The sequence below is a fragment of the Balaenoptera acutorostrata genome, chromosome 2 (genome assembly GCF_949987535.1).
Source record: "Balaenoptera acutorostrata chromosome 2, mBalAcu1.1, whole genome shotgun sequence".
Classification (NCBI taxonomy): Eukaryota; Metazoa; Chordata; class Mammalia; order Artiodactyla; family Balaenopteridae; genus Balaenoptera; species Balaenoptera acutorostrata.
In genome coordinates this window covers 173,759,179-173,773,032 of record NC_080065.1, presented here as the reverse complement: position 1 = coordinate 173,773,032, position 13,854 = coordinate 173,759,179, and the positions used below count along the sequence as shown (strand labels likewise).

The following is a 13,854-nucleotide window of genomic DNA, read 5'->3' as shown; positions in this document are numbered from 1 at the left end:
GGGAGGCTGGTGAAGGAGCAGGCCTGTGGGCAGGCAGATCAACCAGGCGTGGAGGTTTAAATGGAGGACCGGCAGGTGCTGTATAAATCTCATTTTATGAGGACTCACTTGAGGGCGACCGGACCCTTTCAGATTTGTGACATGACAACATTCTTAAGGATTGTTCTCCCCACCTCTGGGACCGGATCCTGAGGCTGCCCTCATAAGGCTGTGGACTTGCTATGTGGCCTGCAGGAGCTTTCTCTGAGCCTCAGTTTCCCCATCTGTAAAATGAGGATCAGTAATGTCCCGCTCACAGGCTTGGAATCAAATGAGTCCTTCTCAATGCTTGGCACACATTGGGAGCTCAATAAACTATAGTCACCCTTCCCACCCAGTCTCAGGTGGAAGGAGCGGGACCTGTCGCTTTAAATTATGGAGATTTAAAAAAAAAAAGGAGCCGCTTCTCCGACTCAGCCAATCAGCGCGCTGGGCTGGCGGAGCTGGCCTCCTAAATGGTCCAATGGCTGGCCGCGCGCTCTCAGAGCCCGCCCCTGCCTCCAGGCCGCCGCGGAGGTGGGGACTCTCCCGGCCACGCCCCAAAGGCGGAGCCAGCTGGCGGCCGCACCGCACCGCGGAGGGAGGGGAGGGGAGAGGAGGGGCGGGGCGGGCTCGTGTGTCAGTGACCGAGCCGCAGGTGGCGGCGGGCGCGGGGCTCGGCCCGAGCTCGGGAGGTAAGTGCTGTTCACCGAGACACCCCCGAAACCCCCTGGCCCGCGCAGCTCCCCATGCGCACCGCGCCTGGCAGCCCGGCGGCCCCGGGGGTCAAAGGCGCGGCGGGGTGTGAGGGATGGAGAACAGGGGGTGGGGGGGCTGCGCAGTGGGCGCCCCGTCCTTCCCCCCGCTCCCCCGTGATAATCGGGGATCCGCGGAGGGAGCTAGAGACCCCTCCCAAATCCTCCATCTCCTGGCCTAGAACTGGAGCGTGCAGCGGGGCAGCTATGAAGCGAGACCCCCTCCCCAGATCCCTTTATTCTAAGCCTGGATCTGGGTCTAGGTTCCGGGGCAGAGATGGGGACGCCACATTCCCTCCAGCCTGGGACCCAGGACAGCTGAGACGGGTCCCAATTTCCCTTTTCCCAGCTCTGGCCTGTAGACCCCTGGGACCAAGATGAGGAACCCCTTTTCTGTGCTATGAACCCCGATCTAGGCCTGGCCGAGGAGCTGGGGGTCCCCTGGTCCCTCCTCTAGAGTGTCCTTTTCCAGCCCCCTGAGCACAAGGATGGGCGGTGGAGGGGCCTTTCACTGGCGTCCTCTGCAGGGACCCCAAATTTGGAATTCTAGCGAGGGGTCAGTGTGGGGTCCCTTGCCTGGCAGGGCCAGGCCAGGCCAGGCTTAGAGAGACTTGGAGCATGGACTTGGTGGTGGTCACTGCTTCAGTGGGGGGTGGGCAGCGAGCATCTGTTCCCAGGGATTAAAATAAATCGTAAATTAGGATCTTGCTGGAGGCTGGCTGCAAGTGGAGTGCGGAGGAGTGTTGGGGGTGGGTGGCCCCTCCATCTGCCTCGGATCCCAGAATTCGCCTGCCCCAGCCGCAGTGGGGACCTGGAGGTGGCTTTGGATGGACCTGACTCACTGGTGACCTTGGGCAGGTGACAGACCTCCCTGAGCCTTGATTTTTTTTTTTTTTTATTTGAAAGTGGGCTTTGGAGCCTGTATTCTACGGATTCTGAAACCCACCCACCCCATCTTTTGCCAAATGTAACTCCACCCTTTTGCTAAAGATGTTGGTGGTTGGAGGAGAGAGAGCAATAGGTTTGGAGATCTCCCCATATGCCTTGCTGGCCTCTGAGCCTCAGTTTACTGCACTGCAAAATGGGTTGATGGTCACATTCTGGCATTGCTGGAAGGGTTGCTCTGCCAGACAATAAAACATATTGCCAAGCTGCCATCATCAGAACAGGGGCTCCTCCACCCTGGTCGCACCCACTGGACTGCCCAGGGCACACACTGACCCACATACCTTCACCCACACCAGGGGCAAAGCCGGTACCTGGGCAGGATCCTGGGCAGGAGGAGGTGGGAGGCGCTGGGCCAGTCTATCCCCTTTCCCTTGGGGCTCTTTCCCTGTGGTGGGGCTGGGAGTCCAACGCTCCCAGGTTCAAATCCAGCTCTCCTGTGCATGGCTTTGCCCCTCTGCACCTTGATGTGTTCTTCTGTGAAATGGGCTGAATCCCCCTTGGAAGATCAGAGCAGACTGTGAGAATGGGAGTGCTGCAAATGCAGACATGATCATTATAATACTACAATCATTATCATACAATATTATAATCATTATAATATTGTAATTATAATACTAATTACAATATTAGTGAGCATAAATGGGGTCAACAGCTGACTCGGGTTGGGGCAGGGGTAGGAGAGAGGGAAGTCTGCAAGGGTGTTGCCTGCTGTGTCTCCAGAGCTCGGTAGTCAGGTACACAGTTGGTGCTCAATAGGTGTTTTCCAAGTGAAGTGATGGAGAGGGAGGAGACCAGGGCGGGAGGACTGAAAAATTCCTGAGCGTGAGCTCAGATGCCGTTCACAGCCCAGTCACTGTGTGACATGGGGCCGGTGCCTCAGTTGCCTCATTGGGGTAATGGCTGTGTTGAGACACTGCTTCCAAGTGCCATTGTGAGAATCATGCCAGATTGTGTAAATGGGCACAGCCCTGGTGGTCAGCCTTAGAGGGGAGGAAGCACATGACAGAGCTGGTCCTTGAAACAGCATAGCCAAGCGGCCAGTCACAGGAAAGGAAGAGAAAAACCCCAAGCTGGCCCTACTGTGAGCAAATTGGAGTCCAAGGGGGAACAAAATGACAGATCCTGTTTCGCAGAACCTTAGAGGCCCAGAGAGGTGAGGGGCAGCCCAAGGCCACAGAGTGAGAGGTCAGGAGCTCCAGACAACCCATCAGGAACAGGAGCCCTGCCTTCTTTGCTGACTTGGTTCCTGTCTTGTTTTATCTGCTCCGAGACCTGCTCTAATGCTGAACCAGCAAGAAGCCCCAAGGTTTTGGGAATTGGTGCTGGGGAGGGTGGATCTCTGGGCAGCACCCAGAGCCTGTGTCAGCCACCTCCCGGAAGGACTCTTCCCCACTTCCAGCAGCCAGAGGATGGGGGCATCCAGGTCCACTGACAACCTGCTGTGTGACCTTGGGCAAGTCCCTGTCCATCTCTGGGCTTTGCCCTGGCTCTGTGGAGGCTGGGAGACCTGGGTTCACGCAGGGCTGTCTTCATCAGACACAGTGACCACCATGTCTCAGGCACAATACTTTAGAGGTCTGTAAAGGTGTTTTAACTTCTTTTAAAATCAGAAGGGGAAAAAAAAACAAGCTTTGGGGTCAAAGAAAACATTTAATATATGGTATTAATATATTCGTCTCTATGCCAAATGTAGTTGTAAAATATAGTTTAAATTCTCTTTTTTTTATTGGGGGAAGGGGCCCATGAAAGCAGAAGTGCCTCTGGCCTATGAACGTCCTCATGCGGCCCTGGGTTCAAGTCTTGGTGCTCCCATTCATGGGCTGTGCAACCTTGGGCAGGTGGACTCCCCTCTCTGAGTCTTGGGTTCCCCCCCAGTGAAGCAGGCATCATTGGCCCACCTCAGAATGGTGAGATGTGGAATGTTTAGCCCAGGGTTGGTGCTCAATTTGTGGGTACTATTATTCCACAATTGTTGTCAAGGTCATTTGCTCGGTAATAATAGCCCCGGCTAGGGGCCTCAGTTTACCCATCCAGGACCTGCACGGTGCCAGGGAGGTCCCATGGGTGCTGTCTGGAGGGGGAGGGGAGGTGGCAGTTGGGCCGTGGGCGGGGCAGGGTGAACTTCCTGTCCCCCAGGCACAGGGGCCTCTGCTTGGTGCTAACGGAAGTGGCAGGGGCCACGTGGCTGTCTCCTGGTGCCTGCCCCAGCTGACAGGGGCTCTGGCCCCATTCACTGTCTGGTGAGTTTGAGCCCAGGCCAGGAGGCCCCCACTGCCCCTCCTTGCCCCGCTCAGGATCAGAAGGGAGACCCTTCTTCCTGGCCCGGGTTTCAGGAGAAACAGTAGGCGTCACTTCCTGGGCCGGGCTGGGGCCTGCGCAGGACCACCCTCTGCTCTGCCACCCCGACCCCCATTACGACTCTTGAGTGGCGGGAGGGATGGCAGGGTGATGGGGGGAAGATGGAGATCCAGAGCCACGTGTGGAAGTTTCGAACAGGAGTTCTTTTGCAGACAGGTCAGGGACAAAATCATAGTGACCTGGGGCCAGTGAGTGACCTCTCTGTGGCTCAGTTTCCTCATCTGTAAAGTTGGGATTGAGCCTCACGGTGTGGTTGTGAAGGTTGAATGAATGTGTGGTACCTGTGAAGAGCTGGGCACAGCGCCGCGCACACACTCGTGCTCAGTGTATGTGTAGGGGGAGGGGCAATCTAATGGGAGTTGTAAAAACAGTAGCAAGATGCTTGGTTTCTGGGGAACTTGGGCCCGGTGGCTCCTAGGATCCTCTAGAGCAGCACCGTCTAGCAGAACTTTATCTGTGCTTTCCAGTTGGGTGGCCACCGGCCCCATGTGGCTCCTGAGCCCTGGAAACAAGGCTGGCGCAACTGAGGAACTAGGGGTTTAACTGTATATAATTTTATTTAGTTTAAAATTAAGTTGCCACATGGGACTAGTGGTTCCCTTATCAGTTAGCATAACTCTAAGGGATTTGGAGATGCTCAGGGTCTAGGTCATGGCCAGAAACTAAGAAACGAGATGGGAATTTAGGGCTTTTCCCCCTTGGGATGTCAGCTTAGCATGTCCCCAGCTAGGCTGGCTTTCCTCAGGGGCTACACTAGGAGCCAGAGTTTCTCAGGGGCCCCAGCATCACCCAGCACAGGGTGGTGGTTGGGAATGTTTGTTGAATCAAATAATTGTTTGCCTGGTGAACACCTATTCATGCTTTAAAACCCCAACTTCCACGCCCCCTCCTTGAGTCCAGGTCCCCCAGTCCTTGTTCCTCCATTTGGTTCAGCTTTGACCCTGCAGGACTGGGATATCTGTGTCCAGCTCTGTTCTCCTAGACTGAGGGCTCCTCAGGGAGCAGGCCAGGGGCTGAATCATCTCATGGACCCTGGTATTGTCCTGGCCAGGTAGGCACATGGTGGGTGCTGGGTGACTTACAGAAGTCGAGTGACCAGGGGCTAGCTGATAATGGGTCGAATTAAACTCACTTTCAAGATTAGAAAACTGAGGCTCAGAAAGGGGCAGCCTTGTCCAAGGGCCTTGGTCAGTCCTTTCCTGGTGAGGCCCAGGGAGCTTTCCCATCCTGCGTTCACCAGCCCCGTCCCTGCTGCCACTGTGCCTCCTGGGCTCCCAGCTGCTGCTGAGCTGCCCTCGGGGTCATGAATTATGGATGAGGCTTACGGGCTCCAGTGACAAGCCCAACCTCAAGAACATGCCAAGGACACCAAGTGTCCCTCCCTCGCCTGGTGGCTTGGCCCTGCCCCCTCTGCAGGGAGGCCTGGGGTCCTCCAACAAGACCCCTTCTAGGCATTCCCTCTTGTTTTGCAGATGGGGAAACTGAGGCACGGAGCTGGACAGTGACTCAGATACCAGGTGAACACACTGGCTTCCAGGGGGCAGGGTTGGGACTCATGGGGGCACCAGTGTCAGCTGGGTCACCATGGTGAGGGATGAGCTTTCCATCACAGTAGTGTGCATGACATGGGGACTGTTGTAGAGGGATTCAGGAGACCCCAAGGGAACCTTAGGGACACTTCAAGGACCCCGACTGCCATGTGGCTGATCACAGTCCCATTGTCCACCTCTCACCAGACCCTCTTCCTACAGGAGCTGCCCAGCGTGGGGCTGAGTGCTCAAGTTGGGACTCAGCTGGCCCGAGTGCAAATCCACTGTCATTTCCTGGCTGTGTGACCTTGGCAAGTAGCTTCCCCTCTGGGAAGGTCTCAGTTTTTCCATCTGTGAAATGGCCTAGAGCTTTTCTACCCATCCCCGACCATGAACTCCTATTCATGCTTAAAAACCCCAACCCCTATGCCCCTTCCTCTAGTCTAGGCTCCCCTAGCCCGTATCTCTTCATTTAGTCTGACCCCACAGGGCTTGGGCATCTGTATCCAGCTCTGTCCCCCTAGGCTGGGAGCTACTTGAGGACCATGCCCAGAGCTGTATCATTTCAGGGGCCCTGGCATACTCCCAGCCTTGGGGTTTTTGGTTCCTTTTCCATCCTCTTTCTCCCTCCTCCACAAGGAGAGCAGTTGGAATTTCCCTTCCTCAGGCCCGAGCTGGCTATGACTACAGCTCAAACTTGCCTCTCTCTTCAGATAGGCACCAGACAGGAGCCTTCGGGAGTCGCCATAGAGGCCATCAGGATGTCGTATTTTGGGGAGTATTTTTGGGTAAGTAAGATCCGCTGTTACTTTGGTGGGGGCTCCTGGAAGGGCTGTGGGGGCTTTTATGGAGATGGAGGGACCTGGGGGCTTGTGGGCAGAGTCTTGGGCAGATGGAGGGTCTGCAGGGGGTAGAAGTTAAAGTGGGAAAAGTCAGGCTGGGTTTGAATCTATACCCCCAGACGTCATAGGCCTTGTGATCTTGGGCAAGTCACAGGTTGAACAGGGAGACTGAGGCCCAGAGTAGGAATCTCTCACCTGAGGTTGCCCAGTGAGAAAGTGCAGAGTCAGGGCTCAAACCCAGGGCCAGACTGAACTTTCAGTATCCAGGATCATTCCAGCCAGGGAATTTCCACATCTTCCCCATCCTGGAGAGTTGGGGGGTTTTCTTCACTTGACCCCTAGGGACCCCCTCACCTGTCTGCCCTCCAGGCTGGGGACCACATACTGTGACGCAAGGAGCCAAGTGAGACAGACTTGTTTTTATTCATTCACTCCCTCCCTCCCTCCCTGTCACCACCACCCCACACCCAGCCAACTCTGGGAGATGCTGGAGCCCCCAAGAGACTCCATCCAAGCCCTGACCCTGAGAAGCCCCCAGTCTGGGGGACACAGAGCCAGTAAGATACACCCAGCCCTGTAGGGTCAGGGCTGAACCCAGCCTTGGGTATGCCCAGAGGAGGAGCAAGGACACAGAGCTTTGTTTGCCATGGGCTTTGAAGGCTGATTTTCCAGGATGTCAGAAAGGCATTCTGGGCAGGGGGAACAGCCTGGGCAGAAATCCAGAGGTGTGACACTGGGTGGCCAGTTGAGGGCACAAGGACTCCTCCCGCAGAGCTAGGCTAATGGGGAGCCACAGAGGATGTGTGAACAGGAGAATCAGGGAAGGACCAGGGCAGAAAGCCCCTTCCTCAGTTGCAGGCCCAGAGCTTGCAGAGGAAGCCCAGTTGCTAGGCAACTGGTTGCCCATGGCAACAGGCCTTTCTCCCTCCCCAGCTGGGGCTCCTCTTACTAGCACTTGCTTTCTTAAAGGGGCCGCATCCCCTTGCCAATTACGGGGGGCGGGGGGGCGGGGGGATGGACCTCCACCTCCTTCCCAAGGGTCAGAGTCCCTGGATTTGCCTCTGAATGGCTGTGTGACCCCATCAAAGGGCTGCCACTCTCTGAGGCCCTAGTGGCGATCTGTGTAAGGGGGTTGACCCGTTTGAGGATCGGTGGTCGCCCAAGTATTGGAACCCTGACAGCGGCACCTACATTTATTTTAAATTTCTCTTAATGGAATGCGGCACCTACATTTCTTTTAAATTCTTTTTCATTGTATGAGGCATGCAAGTTCGCTGCAGAAAATTCAGACCAGCAAAGAGAAAATAGAAGCCACCCCCAACTCCTCCTTCCAAAGATAGCCTGGTACACAGTGGATAAGAGCTTTGAGTTTGGGATTTGAATTGGGCTCTTCTGGGAGCTCTTGGGCAGGTGGCTTTGCATCTCAAAGCCTCAGTCTCTGCATCTGGGAAAGAGGGATGAAACTCCTGCTTCCCCAGGACTAAGGTAGTACCCCTGGAATGTCTGTTTCTTTTAATTAATGTTTCTTTTTTAATCTATTGTTAGTACTGGTGACTCTTTGGTGGGTGACGCTGTGGCCCTGACTGGCCTGAAGGAGGCTCCAGTCAGGGGAAATCAAGCCAGACAGGGATGCCCCGGTCTTGTTGGACCAAGTCAGGTCTGGAGGCATGGACGGCACTGGGGAGCCACGGGGGAAGTGTGAGCAGGAGAGGGACGTGATCAAGCTGTATTAGAAAGATCTCTCTGGGGCTGGCGTGGGAGCAAGATTGGAGTCCAGAGGTTCTGAAAGAAGACACAGGCCCGAGACAGCCCCTCCCAGGACCCTCGGCTGCCAGCCCAGCCCGAGGGAGCCAGACACTGCTGGGGGCTTTGCCAGGTCTGGGAAACGGGCCAGCAGTTGGCTGTGAGTCAGCTCCAGATGCTGGCCTGGGCGGCGGTGCCTGGTGCAGCCTCACCCGAGGATCCCCTGGGCAGGGTGGGCAGGGGCCTGCTGGGGCTGTTTGCTGAGCCCTCAGCACTGTGCAGGAGGCCCTGTGTCTTGTACCAGCCTCATCTCACCAAGACCTTTGGGAGGTGAGTGCTGTCATTGTCCCCATTTGTCAGATGAGGAAACTGAGACCCAGAGTGGTGAAGTCACTGGCTCAGAGTGACCCAGTGCATAAAAGGAGGATTTGACACTTGAGCCTTGGAAGTACGATTCTAGGGAATTCCCTGGCGGTCCAGTAGTTAGGACTGCGTGCTTTCACTGCCAAGGGTGCAGGTTCAGTCTCTAGTCAGGGAACTAAGATCCCGTAAGCCGAGGCCAAAGATAAAATTAAATTAAAAAAAAAAAAAAAGAAGTATAATTCTAGACATGAGAAGAGAGAAAATATATTCCTGGGGAGCTGGAGGGATCAACAATGAATGTTTAGGGAAGTGGGGGTCTGAGGAGAGTCTAAGAATGTTCCTGAAGGAGGAGGGCCTGGCAGTGATCCTTGAGAGGTGGAAGAATTTGGATGGGTCGAAAAAGTTGCAGGCTAGTGAGCCAGGTGACAGTAACAGCCCCAGCAAAGATACCGTGGTGGGAAAGAGCAGCATGTCTGCACCATTTGCTATCTGCTGGCGAGGCCAGGAGGCTGTCCTGGGTCTTCCCCAGTCTTGGCCTCCATTTTTCCATTTGCACAGCAAGAGGGACTATCTGGTGGTGACTTCTGGCTTTATCCTTCAAGCTTCCAGGTAACTGGGAGGGTGAACCCCTCAGGTTGGAGGACGATGGAGGAAACCATCATTTCCAGAGGGTCTGTGAAGTGCTCCCAAAGGGATCACTTTAGTGATTTGTGTTGGGAATTAAATAACATTGGGGCTTCCCTGGTGGTGCAGTCGTTGAGAATCTGCCTGCAAATGCAGGGGACACGGGTTCGAGCCCTGGACCGGGAAGATCCCACATGCCACGGAGCAACTGGGCCCGTGAGCCACAACTACTGAGCCTGCGCGTCTGGAGCCTGTGCTCCGCAACAAGAGAGGCCGCAATAGTGAGAGGCCCGCGCACCGCGATGAAGAGTGGCCCCCACTTGACACAACTAGAGAAAGCCCTCGCACAGAAACGAAGACCCAACACAACCATAAATAGAAATAAATAAATAATTAATTAAAAAAAAAAAAAAAAAACATTGGATCCCTCCATGAGCTTCCTCTTTCAGTCTAATTACAAGGCCCCATTTGGTGCTAAAATATCTCTACTTCCCTCCGACCCCAGCTGATCACCCTTTTTAACTGACAGCTCAGTGTTCAGACATGTTGCCTTTCACGTGTGACAGAATCTGGCTGGCATTAAAACATAGTTGTTGCCTCATTTTTTCCCATCCCCTTCATTATGGCAAGGGGTCCTGGCTTTCCACTTAGAATAGTGGTAGGGACTTCCCTGACAGTCCAGTGGTTAAGGCTCCGCACTTCCACTGCAGGGGGCATGGATTCGATCCCTGGTCGGGGAGCTAAGATCCCACATGTCATGTGGTGTGGCCTAAAAATAAGAAAAAATTTTTAAAAAAAAAGAAAAAAGAGAATAGTGGTAAGCGTTGCCCTTTTAAATCAATATATTTGGAGAAGAAACAAGAGCAACCTTAAAGCAAAATGATAACTAAGTAATACCATGAATTAGCAAAAACTAGGGTTGCCTTTGGGGCTTTAGGGGACCGTGATGTGGATCATCTTGGTATTTACTTCATCCCCATATGAGAGGTAGGTGACTCCCTGCCCCCATCTTAATGAGGAGCCACTACAGGTTCAGAGAGAGACAGTGACTGATCTGGATCACACAGCACAGCCCTGGCCTCTCCCACCATGGTGACCCCAGAACTAGGAGGAAAGAGGTTTGGTGCAAGGCATCAGCAGGCACCAGGGTAGAGGCTCTGTTCCCACCAGTCCCAGGTAAGAGCAAAATAACTTTTGTCCATCTATTCAACAAACTGAAATGCCCTTTCTGTGCCCCACCCTGTACTGGATATTGCTGCGTCCTGAGAGAGGTGTCAGACCTGCATCCCACTTTGTGGGGTTCTCAGAGAGGGAGTTTTCATGTTGAAGAGAACAGAAAACACAACTACAGTGACTTAAGCAACAGGGGTCATATTAGTTCATAAAATTGAAAAGTTGTGCAGTAGTGTGGCTTTCAGGTTTGGTTTGATCCAGCAACTCTACTCAACACACTTTTTATTCAGACCCTCTCAGGTTCAGCTTCTTTCCAAAGTTCATGGTTTCCACTTGGTTTCCAGTATCTCCTGTGACCACATAATCATTTATGGAAAGGTAGAGAGAAAAACAGGGGAAGAGACTGATAGAGAAAGGAACAAACAGAGGCAGGGATACACACACACACAAAGACAGAAAGATAGTGACAGAGAGAGGCAACCAGTGAATGAGAATGTCTCTCCCTCAACTATGGGAGAAAAATCCCAGGATTCTTTCTTTTTTTTAATTTTTATTTTATTTATTTTAAAATTTTGTTTATTTATTTATTTATTTGTCACGCCTCATGGCTTGTGGGATCTTAGTTCCTTGACCAGGGTTGGAACCCAGCCTCCCTGAAGTGGAAGCGCAGAGTCCTAACCACTGGACCTCCAGGGAATTCACCCAGGCTTCTTTCTGATTGGACCAAATTAAGGCCCATGAACCAATCCTTGTGACCAGGGGGAAGTGCAACAGGCTGATTGGCTCAGGCCTGAACCAATCCCTACAACCAAAGGATGGACTTCTTCTGGTTAGCTCCTCAGCCCAGCCCCTGTTGCTAGGTAACCTTGATGTCCTCTCCATCCCCTTTCTCAATCTCCACCCCCATTTCCTGCAGGGAGAGAAGAACCATGGCTTTGAGGTCCTGTACCACAGCGTGAAGCAGGGGCCCATCTCCACCAAGGAGCTGGCAGACTTCATCCGGGAGAGGTGAGGTCCCCAAGCCCCACCCACCCCATGGCCATGTCCCACAGTCCACACAGCCATGCTCATCTTGTGCCCCAACCCTGGTGCCCCCTTTTCCCTTGCCCATTCCATCCTCCCACCACACCACACCCTGCCAGAAAGGATCCAGGCCCCTGGGGTCTTCAGGAACCAAATGGGCTTGAAGACCCTCCAAACCAACGGTTCTCAACACTATCAGCCACATGCCCCATCTTAAGTGACAATCACCAGGTTCTAACGCCTCCCCCTGAAGAGACGCTAATACGACCTACTTACAAGGAGAATTTTGAAAACTCAGTCTCGGGCCCTGAGTATGATAAAAGAAAAATCACATATGATGAAATAATCTACATCTCAGCATGTCAATGCTCCGACGTCTGAGAAAACATAATAAGCTCAAATTGCAAGGCAGCCTCTGCTCCCCAGCTTCTCAGCAGCTGAACGCCTGTTAAATCTGGGCAGAGGGCTTCCCTGGTGGCGCAGTGGTTGAGAATCTGCCTGCTAATGCAGGGGACATGGGTTCGAGCCCTGGTCTGGGAAGATCCCACATGCTGCGGAGCAACTAGGCCCGTGAGCCACAACTACTGAGCCTGCGCGTCTGGAGCCTGTGCTCCCAACAAGAGAGGCCGCGATAGTGAGAGGCCCGCGCACTGCGATGAAGAGTGGCCCCCACTCGCCACAACTAGAGAAAGCCCTCGCACAGAAACGAAGACCCAACACAGCCATAAATAAATAAATAAAAATTAAAAAAAAAAATCTGGACAGAAAGTCCAAAGGATTATTAACCAGGTTTTTCTCTTTGTGGCTGTCATGTAGGACCTGTCGCAGCCATACAGGACAGGGGCCACTCTTTATTTTATGGGCCTTCAGACCCTGGGTCCATCCACTGTTGCTTATGCTACCCCATGGGTGCCTCTATCAAAAAATACCCCAATGGGTAACTGGTTTTAACTGGGCACACTGCTACCCCAAACAAAACTGAGGTTCTATTAGGATGAAAATGTGAGTGGATATTAGGTAGGCATTTAGCAGTGTCTGTCTAGAGGGAAAAAGGAAATATGAGTTTGTCTTCTGCAATTAAATGAGACAAAGCATATAAAACATTTATATTATGTGCTTACAAATTTTTTTATCTGCTGTTGCTACTGCTGCTACTACTACTGATGTTTTACTTAAGGATGAAAACCTCTCCCATGAATTTCCAGAACACCTCCCCCTGTCAGGGGACTGTATCATTCTCCTGGAGAGCCACTGCTCAGATGTTTGAGATGAGGAAACTGAGGCCCAGGGGTGTGGGGCCTTTCCCAAGTGTGCTCAGAACCTTCCCCATCCTTGCCTTGTCCTCCTACCCAGGGCCACCATCGAGGAGACCTACTCGAAGGCAATGGCAAAACTTTCCAAGCTGGCCAGCAACGGGACCTCGGTGGGGTGAGTGGGCTCTGGGTGGGACAGGAGTGGCCAAGGGTGTGGGGCGCTGGGGGGCAACAGGAGCCTGCCCTTGGGTGGACATCTCTTCATGCTTGTGATATGTGGAACAGGGAGTCATCCCCCTGCTTATGGGGCTCACTGGACAGAGGAATATAGTTCATTCATTCACTAGTTCATTCATTCATTCACTGGATATTTACTGAGCACATATTGTGTGCCAGGCACTGTTCAAGGCACCAGGGGGCCCGGGGCAATCAAGAAAGATAAAGCCTCCAGTCACCTTCATGCCCTGTTCATAGGTGTACATCTGGGATGTGTGACGAGATGGTTGTTAACCACAAACATGCACAAAGTCCTTTCCCAGGGAGAAGAGTGCTAGGAAGAGAACAAAATAGGAGCATTAGAGGCTGGACACTATCTCTGGAGCCAAGACCTCAATAATGCGAAGGAATCAGCCATGGGGGTGTCTGCGGGACAGAGACCCAGGCAGGTGGCTCAGCTAGTGCAAAGGCCCTGAGGCAGCAACGCACCGTATGTGTTCAAGGAAGAGCAAAGAGGCTGGCACGGCTGCAGGGCCTGGACAGAGTGGAGATGAAGTAGGGGAGAAATAGAGGGAAGGGGCCACAGGGCCCCAACACACAGGTGACTTTTAAACCAGGATGTGATGCGGTTACGTTGGCATTGCAAAGTTCCCTGTGGCTCCCGTGGGGCAAAGGTTCTGTCGGGGGCCGAAATGGCGGCAGCAGAGAACGAAGGCAGTAGGGAGGCCAGAGGGGTCTTCTGTCAAGGTGCGAAAGGCCCGCAAACTTGATTTGGGCAGGTTGAGTCTCAGCTGCCTGTGAGTATCAGGCGGGGCCTGGAGTCCAGACAGAGGACTGCGGGTTTAAATTCCAGCTCTGATATTCATTTGCCGAGGGCCCTTGGGTGAGTTATGAAGCCTCCCATGCCTCAGTGTCCCCATCTGCCACAGGCCCGCCTCACACAACTGCAGTGGGGATTAAATGAATTCATACGTGTTCATGCTTAGCAGGGCCCGGCACACATTAGATG

The 13,854-nt window shown here is 53.4% G+C and overlaps 1 protein-coding gene across 3 annotated transcripts in view; it reads left to right on the top strand.

Moving 5' to 3' along the window:
• Nucleotides 1-670: 670 nt before the first annotated feature.
• FCHO1 (FCH and mu domain containing endocytic adaptor 1) overlaps nucleotides 671-13,854 on the top strand; it is a 28,101-nt gene continuing 14,917 nt past the window's right edge. For 2 of the 3 annotated variants that reach the window (XM_057540712.1, XM_057540713.1), the window contains exons 1-5: nucleotides 671-713; nucleotides 5,552-5,596; nucleotides 6,322-6,396; nucleotides 11,270-11,361; nucleotides 12,730-12,804. In XM_057540712.1, the coding sequence (XP_057396695.1) occupies nucleotides 6,370-6,396; nucleotides 11,270-11,361; nucleotides 12,730-12,804 (194 nt within the window). In that variant the 5' untranslated portion in view covers nucleotides 671-713; nucleotides 5,552-5,596; nucleotides 6,322-6,369. Of the gene's footprint in view, nucleotides 714-5,551; nucleotides 5,597-6,321; nucleotides 6,397-11,096; nucleotides 11,183-11,269; nucleotides 11,362-12,729; nucleotides 12,805-13,854 lie in introns of those variants that run through there. The other variant, XM_028162152.2, reaches the window with a different exon arrangement.